General features: G+C 60.5%; 1 protein-coding gene across 1 annotated transcript; it reads left to right on the top strand.

The window, feature by feature from the left end:
* Nucleotides 1–352: 352 nt before the first annotated feature.
* Nucleotides 353–8,508, top strand: SLC20A1 (solute carrier family 20 member 1). Its single transcript, XM_065697080.1, has 11 exons — nt 353–454; nt 604–1,067; nt 1,144–1,284; nt 1,369–1,454; nt 2,731–2,827; nt 4,399–4,518; nt 5,977–6,225; nt 6,309–6,858; nt 6,940–7,125; nt 7,388–7,472; nt 7,846–8,508. The coding sequence occupies exons 2-11, from the start codon at nt 749–751 to the stop codon at nt 8,005–8,007; spliced, it is 1,995 nt and encodes a 664-aa protein (XP_065553152.1). The 5' UTR covers nt 353–454; nt 604–748; the 3' UTR covers nt 8,008–8,508.
* The last annotated feature ends 946 nt before the right edge of the window (nt 8,509–9,454 follow it).

Here is a 9,454-nt window from a genome sequence, read left to right as displayed (position 1 = left end):
CGGGGACCCCTGGCGCAAGGCGCGGTGCTTTGCGGCTTGGTACTGCCCGACCCGCTGCCGCACCGGCGCTTGGCCCGGGCCAGGCCCACACGGTGCCGTTCAAGGCTGTTCTGTTCCGTTCCGTTCCGTTCCGTTCCAGGCCGCCCCTGGACGCGCACGTGGTGCGCGGCTCGCTGCCCGCGCGGGGTCGCGGCGGGGCGGGGAGGGACGGGGGCGGGGCCCTTCTCTCGGCGCTGCCCAATGGCGGCGCGGCCTCGCTCCACCCCTGCGGCGGATTGGCCAATGGGCGCCGCGGGGCTCGCAGAACGTCAGAGGAGGGGGCCTGGCGTGGTCACCTGGGGCGGAGGGGAGGTGCTTAAAGCGGCGGCAGCGGCAGCGGCGCCAGTCGGGGGCGGAGCGGGGGCACCCGGGCGGACGGGAGCGGCGAGCACGGGAGCGCGGCGCGGCCCTGCCGGTGAGTGGCGGCCTCGGGCCGGGCGGGCAGGCTCCGGGCTGTGCTGGGGCGGGGCGGGCACATGGCGGCGGGAGCGGGCGGTGGCGCCCGCGGGAAGGGCCGTTATCCGGTGCTTCCCCCCCCAGTGCTGATCCCGGTCTCTCCCGCAGGATGAGGAGAGGCGCAGGCCATGGCGCGGTGCACGGCCCCCTGCGACCGGCGGGGCCGTAGGACGGTAGAGCCCCCTCGCGCCCTATAGCGGGCGCTGAACCCTATTGAACTTCCCACCTAATTTATTAACCCCCTGCCTGAGCCATGGACCCGACCCCCGCTGTGCTCCCCGCGCCCATGGCGGACTTCCTCTGGATGCTGATCTTGGGCTTCATCATCGCCTTCGTTCTTGCCTTCTCTGTCGGCGCCAATGATGTGGCCAACTCCTTCGGCACGGCGGTGGGCTCGGGGGTGGTGACCCTGCGGCAAGCCTGTGTCCTGGCCAGCATCTTTGAGACTGTGGGCTCTGTCCTCCTGGGGGCCAAAGTCAGCGAGACCATCCGGAAGGGGCTGATCGATGTGAATATGTACAACTCCACGCAGCAGCAGCTGCTGATGGCGGGTTCGATCAGTGCCATGTTTGGTGAGGAACAGGGGGTTGAGGTGGGGGGCACTGGGGTGTTCCAGGGATGCTGTCTCACCAGGTTCTCCTTCTCCAGGATCTGCTGTGTGGCAGCTTGTGGCTTCATTCTTGAAGCTGCCCATCTCTGGTACCCACTGCATTGTTGGGGCAACCATTGGCTTTTCACTGGTGGCCAAGGGGCAAGAAGGTGTCAAGTGGTCTGAGCTGCTAAAGATAGGTAAGTCCAGCTCATGTGGCCACCACGTGCGCCCCTGGCTCCCCTCCTGGCAGCGGGATGCTGATCCTGCCTCTTTTCTCCTAGTGTTGTCCTGGTTCATCTCCCCACTCCTCTCAGGCATCATGTCTGCTATCCTGTTCTTCCTCGTCCAGAGGTTCATCCTCCTTAAGGTAAGGGCTGTTCACCTGTTTTCTGTCACCTTGGGGCTCACAGATGTTCCCTCCTCTGCCAGTTGGGTTTTGTGCCCCAGAACTTCTCCAGGCCCATCCACCCTTGTGCTGGCTCTTGGGTGAGCCCTTCAGAGGAGCCAAAGGGGTGGCAGGATGAGATCTGTAGCTTTTCCTTAAAGCAGAACCTGGGGGAGTGAGGCTGTGTCACTTCACCTCCTCTAAAACATCTGGGCCAGGCATCTCCTGTGGTTTCCAAGTGGTGAAGTAACCCGGAGCTGGGAAGGTCAGAGCTGGTTCTCGGGCTTTTCCTAAGTCCTGGTGCAGGGCTGCACCTCCTCTTGTGTCAGGCTGCAGAGAAAGGCAATGGCAGCAGCTTTTGTGAAGCCAGAATGGCCAGAATGTGGGATCTGGGTGTTCTTCCTGCCTGGTGCCCCAGGTAAAGTGAGGTGCAGGTTCTGGGAGCAAGCACCTACTGCTGGGAGTGTCTGAAAGCCCAGGTGGAGGAATTGGGCACCCAAAAGTGCTTGAAATGAAGGTGGCAGCTTTAGACCCTGTATCTGAGATGGTCCTGGAGTGCAGGATGCTGCCAGTGTGGAGCAGGGACATCTAGCCAACTCCATCCAGAGGAGTTCCAGTGTTTTGTTCTGCATGCTTGAGGTTAACTGAAATTGTTTTAGGTCCTGGCTTTATTTCTAACCCTGGAGATGTTAAGATCTTATTGCTGCTGGTCCTTACCTGGCCGCCTTTGTAAAACAATTCAGCATCGCTGCTGTCACTGTCCCCTTGTGTAACTGGCCTTTCCGAGCCGGGCTGGCCCTGTTACGCTTCGTTCTGGAGCTGAATAGTCCAGTTGCTCCCTCCTGCTTGGCATTCAGAAAGGCTCAGTGTGTTTGTACCAGCACTAGGCTCTGATTGCTGGGCAGCAGCAGAGATTAAGTGCCCCTGCTGCTCAGGTGAGGGCCTCTCCATGCAGTTATGTGCCCAAATAAGCTGCTTTGTGGGTAATGGGGAGCTTTTATTTTGTCCAAGTCAGCTGGACTGAGGTAAAAGCCTTGACTTGGGATGCTCGGGTGGTCCTGCCCTGGGTCACCTCATGGCTGACAGTGGCAGTTCCATGGGTGACTCCTGAGGAGCTGTTGAGGGCAGGAGCCTGGTGCTTGGAGCTGCTGTCAGCAGCTGACCCAAGGCAACAGCTCCCTTTTGGGGAAGGTGCTGCTTCTTGGCTGCTGGGCAGCCCTCAAGGTCCAGCTTTCTGCAGCAGTGCTCTGTTTTCCAGGCTGATCCTGTTCCCAACGGCTTGCGAGCTTTGCCCGTCTTCTACGCCTGTACTGTGGGGATAAACCTCTTCTCCATCATGTATACTGGTGCCCCTTGTAAGTACCCATCAGAACGCTTGCACCTGAATTTATAAATCTGTTGCAAAACCTCCATTAAATGCACGATTTACCCCTTTTTTGCTTTACAGGGCTGAAATCTCCTAGAAGGCGGCTGGCCTGTGCCGGTTTCGGAAGGCTGCAGGCTAGCGTGCGCTGAGTTCTGGGCTAGATAGTTGCCCAGCCAAAGAGGCCTGCTCAAACTAAACCCCTCCAGACATTTCTCCTTAGACTTCCCAGGCATGGCAGATAACAGGGCCCTTTCCCTTCCCTTCTTTTACCTGTGCTAAAATTCAGGTACCTGCCTGCTGCTGGAGAGATCCATCCCTCAGGCTGCCATTAGCAAGGTTATAAGAGTAGGGATGGGGGCTGTGCCTCCTGATCCTCCTGTCCTATGAACAAACTCATTATCCCTGGTGAGAGGAGCTGGCACCTGTACCGAGAAGACGAGTTTGTGCTGCAGTTTGAAAAGCCAAATTGCAATGCTTGTTTGGCTGTTGTCTTGTAGGGGACAGGATGTGGGCAGGGATAGGAGAGGGCTTGGCAAGGGAAGGTGGCTTTGCTTGTGGAGCTGGAGGCTCTGTAACCTCTGTCGCCGGGGTGTCTTGGCATGAGCTGTTGTTGGTCTGAACCTGCGTTTCCTGTTGTGGAGGAGCCGCTGGAGGTGGGGTGAGGGCAGCGAGCACCGGGTCTGTCTGTAAACAGTGGCTGAAAAGCAGGGATGTCAGCATCTCCTTCCCTGGGCTTCCCAGCCTGGGGAGCTGCTGAGGGCACCGCTGCTGCCCCGAGGTCACGTTATCACTTGGCACCCGGGAGGTGGGTGCGTGTTTATCCTCAGCTAAGCTGCAGGAGGGCTGGGTGAGCTCAGTGCTTCTCCAGTGCAGGGGCTGGTGCAAGCAGAGAGCCAGGAGTGTGGGTACAGCAGTGATGTGCTGGTGGTGAGCAGCGAGTCCTTGCCTGCAGGAGCTGAGTGGTCACAGGCACCTGGTATTCACCCAGGGGCTGCAGTGGGCTCTGCAGTGCCAAAGCACTGCTAAAAGTCAAGCTGCTTGTGAGAGCTCTTCTAAGTGGGTCACCCAGCACCTTGGCTGCCTCTGATGGAGCTCCTGGCAGCAGTAGACTTCCCCCCCACAGCAGGCAGTGTCCTGGGGCTCTGTCGGGGGAGCAGCCCTGGTCCTGCCTGTCCATGTCCCCCCCACCCCAGCCAGGGATGCGATGCAGGCGCTGCAGCAGCCACATGGGTGCTTTGACATTGCAGCAAGGGAGGAGACAAGGGCTGTGAGGAGCCTCCGGGCTCACACCAGCCCCCAGCTGTGTTTGGCTGCAGGGGAGGGAGGGAAAGTGTCTGCACATGTGATAGATGAGCTTGGGGGAGGGGGGGAGGGGAGATTGTAACTGGGGGGGTTCCTGTGTGGGTTTAGTGCTGGCATTCCAGCAGCGTTTCTCCCTAGTAGGTGAATTAGCTCAGGGATGTTGCAGGTGATGGAGTCCCCTTGCTGGGAAGAGCAAAGTCATATGTGGAGGAGGCTTTTGCCAGGAGGTTTTCAAAGATCCGTTGTTTTATTTCCTAGTGCTGGGCTTTGACAAACTTCCTCTGTGGGGTATCCTCCTAATTTCGGCGGGGAGTGCTGTTGTCTGTGCTCTCGTCGTCTGGTTCTTTGTATGTCCGAGAATGAAGAAGAAAATTGAACGTAAGTAATACCTCTCTCTTTGCCATCCCTTGGGGAGGGGCACACTTGCACTAAGCAACTTCTTTTCCCAGCGGGAGATCTCATTAGCTGCAGGGCAGTTATTAGCAGGGGCTCCTCAGCTTCGGTTATCGCTTAAGCTGCTCTGCAAACCCTGAGTCACTGGGGCACATCTCATGGAGCTTGGCCCTGCTGCTCCCCGAGACCCTTCACAGGAGCTGTTGTGCTGGTACCTGGCTGCTGGCTTCTCCCCTTGAACTGTGCAGGATGGCAGCAGATAGCAAACAGCTTGATTGCCCTTTAATGGAGGAGAGAAGAAGGCAGGAGAGAACCTGCCTGCTAACCAGTGTAACCTTTAATCCTCCTGCACCTGCTGATCAATCTTTGGCCTGGCAGATGCAGATCACAAGTTTAAAGCTTTGTAAACTGATGAAATCCTTTCCCTGGAGCAAAAACATCAATTGAAAGGCATCCAAAAGAGCAGTCAGTCCCCAGCTCTGCCTCCTGGAAGCGCCGGCAGCAATCCTGGAGTTGTGTGTGGTCTTGCATATAAATGTCGCATGCAGGCTGCGGGACCTGGGGTGCTGGAGATGAGGGATAACCAGTGTCCTTGTCAGACTGGTGTAACTGGGGTGTGACTAACAGCTTTACCGCAGCCCTTGACAATCTTCCAGCAGTTTGCCCTTTGGCTTAACTGCAAGGGGAGCATCGCTGCAGGGGCTTGATGCCCGGCTGAGGGGCTGGAGGCTACAGCCTGGCCCCTGCAGCGTGCAAGCATTCTGGGTACAGGTCATGTTTGTGACCGGGAGGTGCTTTTTGTTGTTGTACAAAGGAGCTGACTTCATGTTTTCACCTGCAGAAAAACATGCTTTTCCCGGTAGAGGGGGAGGAACAGCCTCAGTTTCCAGGGCTTGGTGCTGTAGTTTGGCTTTTCCAGTGGGACAGGAAACCAGGCTGCCCTCAGGAGGTGGGGTCTGGCTCCTGTTTGGGTTTGTCACCCACCCGTGGGAGCTGGAGAGGAGCCTGGGCTGGCTGGAGCTGATGGGCTGGCAGGGCCAGGTTCTCCTGGGTACCTTCCCATTGGCTCCAGGGGTCGCAGCCACTCCAGGAGCAGGTCCAGAGCATCCCACGGCTGCCAGGAACTGGGGATGGGACAAACATGGCCCAAAGAGGAGCCTCTGCCATAGGAAAAATGGGCATAAAAGCCCCATAATGGTGTGCTTACCACACCCCGTGTGGGTGGTGGGGGTCTATAAATAGGAGATGAGTTGGCCTGTGACTGTTTGGCTGCTGTGCCTGGGCCAAGGTGCGACTGCCCAACAGCTTCCAAAGTTCAGGATGGGGGGAAGCTGTAAATTTTATTTAGCCACCATAAATGTGCATGGCGAGGGCCATGGGCTGGCTCCTGGCCTTGGGTGCAGTGATGGAAAAGGGGTTGATGGCAGCTGCTTCCCTTCGCAGGAGAGATCAAGTCAAGTCCTTCTGAAAGCCCCTTGATGGAGAAGAACATCAGCCCCAAGGAGGAGCAGGAGGAGCCCAAGGTGCCTCTGGGCGATGCCAAGAGCCCTGTGGCTGATGCAGGGTTGGCTGCGCCCCAGCGTGTCCCGGTGGAGGACAGGACAGTCTCCTTCAACCTGGGGGACCTGGAGGAGGCCCCAGAGCAGGAGCAGCTCCCCAGCCTTGACCTGAAGGAGACCAGCATTGACAGTGGTGAGTGCTGGGGGGTGCTATGGGGGTGCTGGGCAGTCTCCCCCCAGCCCAGGGTGCTCAACCCAAGTCATGTCCCTTGTCAGGAGCCGTGCAGCTGCCCAATGGGAACCTTGTCCAGTTCAACCAGGCTGTGGGCCACCAGCTGAGCTCCAGCGGGCAGTACCAGTACCACACCGTGCACAAGGACTCGGGCCTCTACAAGGAGCTGCTGCACAAACTGCACTTGGCCAAGATGGGGGACTGCATGGGGGACTCGGGGGACAAGCCGCTGCGGCGCAACAACAGCTACACCTCCTATACCATGGCCATCTGCGGCATGCCCCTGGACTCGCTCCGCGCCAGGGACAGTGAGGACATGGAGAAGCTGACGTGGCCTGTGGCGGACACCAAGAAGAGGGTCCGCATGGACAGCTACACCAGCTACTGCAACGCAGTGGCTGATGCCCACCCAGCTGCTGACGTGGACCTGAACACGGCCCAGGCGGAGATGGGCATCAGCGACCGCAAGGGCAGCAGCGGCTCCCTGGAGGAATGGCAGGACCAGGACAAGCCTGAGGTGTCCCTCCTCTTCCAGTTCCTGCAGATCCTCACAGCCTGCTTTGGCTCCTTCGCTCATGGTGGCAATGATGTCAGGTCAGTTGGGTCAGTGGGTTGCTGGTGCCCTTCTTGGCCTGAGCCTCTGGCCCTCTAGACCAGATTGCCTTTCTCTTCCAGCAATGCCATAGGGCCCCTGGTCGCACTCTACCTGGTCTATCAGACAGGCGATGTGGCTACCACAGTGGCAACTCCCATCTGGTTGTTGCTGTACGGGGGTGCAGGGATTTGCATCGGCTTGTGGGTCTGGGGAAGGAGAGTCATCCAGACAATGGGGAAGGACCTGACACCCATCACACCATCAAGGTAAGGCCTTGCTGTGGGGCAGGGAGAGGCTTCAGGCAGCCCTGAAGCTGCATCCTGCTCCTGAAGCCCTCTCCCTTCTCTCTTGGGGGTGTCACTGCTTGGATGGTGGAGTTGGGGTGAGCATGGCCCTGTAATGCCCCCTCTGCACCCCTTGGAGGGGGCACTGTGTGGGTCTGGAGAGCCAAGTGAGGAGCTTGCTGGGTGCTGGGCAGTGAAGGGTGTAGCCAGTGCCCTGCTTCTCATGAGCTTTGTGTCTTTGCAGTGGCTTCAGCATCGAGCTGGCATCTGCCCTGACAGTGGTCATTGCCTCCAATGTTGGCCTCCCCATCAGCACAACCCACTGCAAGGTAGGTGGGGGCCAGCTTCAGCTGGGGGCAAGCTCATCTCTCCCCCAGCCTGGCACTAACCAGGCTGAGCTGTGCGGGGGGTCCTGGACCTGGCTGCCCTTCAGCTCCCAGCTCTGCCATTTGCATCTCAATGGGGGGTGGCAGTAGCTGCCCAAGCCTGGGGGGGGGAGTCCCTGTGTGCAGGGACACTCGGAGGGGTGATGGGAGGACAAAACCCCTTTCATGGAGCTCTGGGCTCTGCCAAGTGGCTGTGGGAGCATGGGTGCTGCAGTGCCCTGGCCTTGCTCAGGGTGGCAGCTCCTCACTGGGCACTGTGGGGTTCCCCCCATGGTCCCCGAGCTCTGGGGCAGGGCCGAGCATGGTCCCTGTGCAGGTGGGCTCGGTGGTCTCGGTGGGCTGGTTGCGCTCCAAGAAGGCCGTGGACTGGCGCCTCTTCCGCAACATCTTCATGGCCTGGTTCGTCACGGTGCCCATCTCGGGGCTCATCAGCGCTGCCATCATGGCTGTGTTCAAGTTCGCTCTGCGTAAGGTGTGAGGACATCGGTGCTCGCGCTGCTCCTGCTGCTGCCCCTGCCCCGGGAGCTGGGGGCTCGTCCCTCCAGGGCTATCGTCACCTCTGGGGCTGCTTCAGTCCTGCCCTGTGTTGTCACTGAAGTATCTTTATGTTGTTTTCTAATGGCCGTGTCCTGGAGCTCAGTTGCTGGGGGGCAGCGCCTGCCCCCGCCGTGACTCCCCTGCTGCACTGTAGCTGTAGATTAGCAGTTATGGGAAGCCACTTCTCTTCATTTTAATGACTTGTTAAGGTCCCCTGGCAGTGATTCCTCCTTCAGTAAGGACTGGGGCTGGTCCTTGCCTGCTGGGGCAGGGCTTGGGGGTCTCCCCACCCTGGGCTCTGCTGTGTTCAGCTTTGCCTCCATTGCTGTTGTGGTGTGGACACGAGCTGCTGCCCAACCATCCCCCGGCGGGGCGGCCCCTGCCCCTCCCCAGCTGCCCGCGCTGCTACCTCGGACTCAATAAAGGTTTCCTTCCTACGCCAGCGGTGCCTCTGTGCTGGGGCTGGGGGGTGACAGCCTCATGTCCTGCCCCTGTCACTCACATCCTGCCCCATGGCTTCTGTTTGGCCCTGTGCTCTGGGGAGGGAGCAGGGACTTGGCTGCCTGATAAGAGCCCCACATCTCTCCTGGTGTCATGGGACTGGGTCTAAACAGCCCGGGGCGTTTATCAGTGCCCCACACCTGGGGTGTGTGTTTGGGGGGGTGTCTGTTCCTGACTCCCTGTTGCCAGCCCCATGGCAGCAGCTGTGCCTCTGTCCATTCCATGTCCTCATCCTACGGATGCTCCCTCCCACCCTGCGATCCCAGCCTGGGTCAGGGCCGTGCACTGGGGCCCGTGTCACCCTGGGGTGTTGCAAGAGCAGCCGGTGATTGCGGCGGGACCGCGGCTGGCACCGGGCCCTGGGGGGCAGCTTCGTACCTCGGGTTCCCCGGGGCGGAGGGATGGATGGGACATCCCCCGCGGGGCTCTGACCCACCGGGATGTGCCCGTTTCCCGCGGGCACTGGGACGTGGGTCCCGTCCCTCCGGTGTTCGGTGCCGGGCAGGGTCCCTGGCGCCAGCCCCTCCCCGCGGTGCCCATCGAGGCAGCCTCGGGGCGGCAGCGGGACCGGTCCTTGACCCCGGTTAATGATTCGCAGCCGGTCGCCCCCCTCTACCGTCGGGCAAACACCGGCCCCGGGGGGGCACGGCGGGGGGGCTGGGGAGGGGGAGCCCCTGTCGTGGATGCCCGGGGGGCTCTGCCCCATGGAAGGTCACGGGGGGGTCTCCCCGCTCCATTGTGGGGGTCCCCGCCCCGGGGTGCCCCAGTTCCCGTCCCCGCTGTTGCGCCTGGGGGGGGGGGGGGGGCCGGGCCGGGGGCTGGGTCGGGGCGGGCCCCGGGGCCCCTTTAAAGCGGCGGCGGCCGCAGGCGCCGGCCCGAGGCGGCGG

The sequence above is a fragment of the Lathamus discolor genome, chromosome 17, assembly GCF_037157495.1.
Source record: "Lathamus discolor isolate bLatDis1 chromosome 17, bLatDis1.hap1, whole genome shotgun sequence".
In the NCBI taxonomy this organism is placed as follows: domain Eukaryota; kingdom Metazoa; phylum Chordata; class Aves; order Psittaciformes; family Psittacidae; genus Lathamus; species Lathamus discolor.
This window is presented reverse-complemented; position numbering and strand designations above follow the sequence as displayed.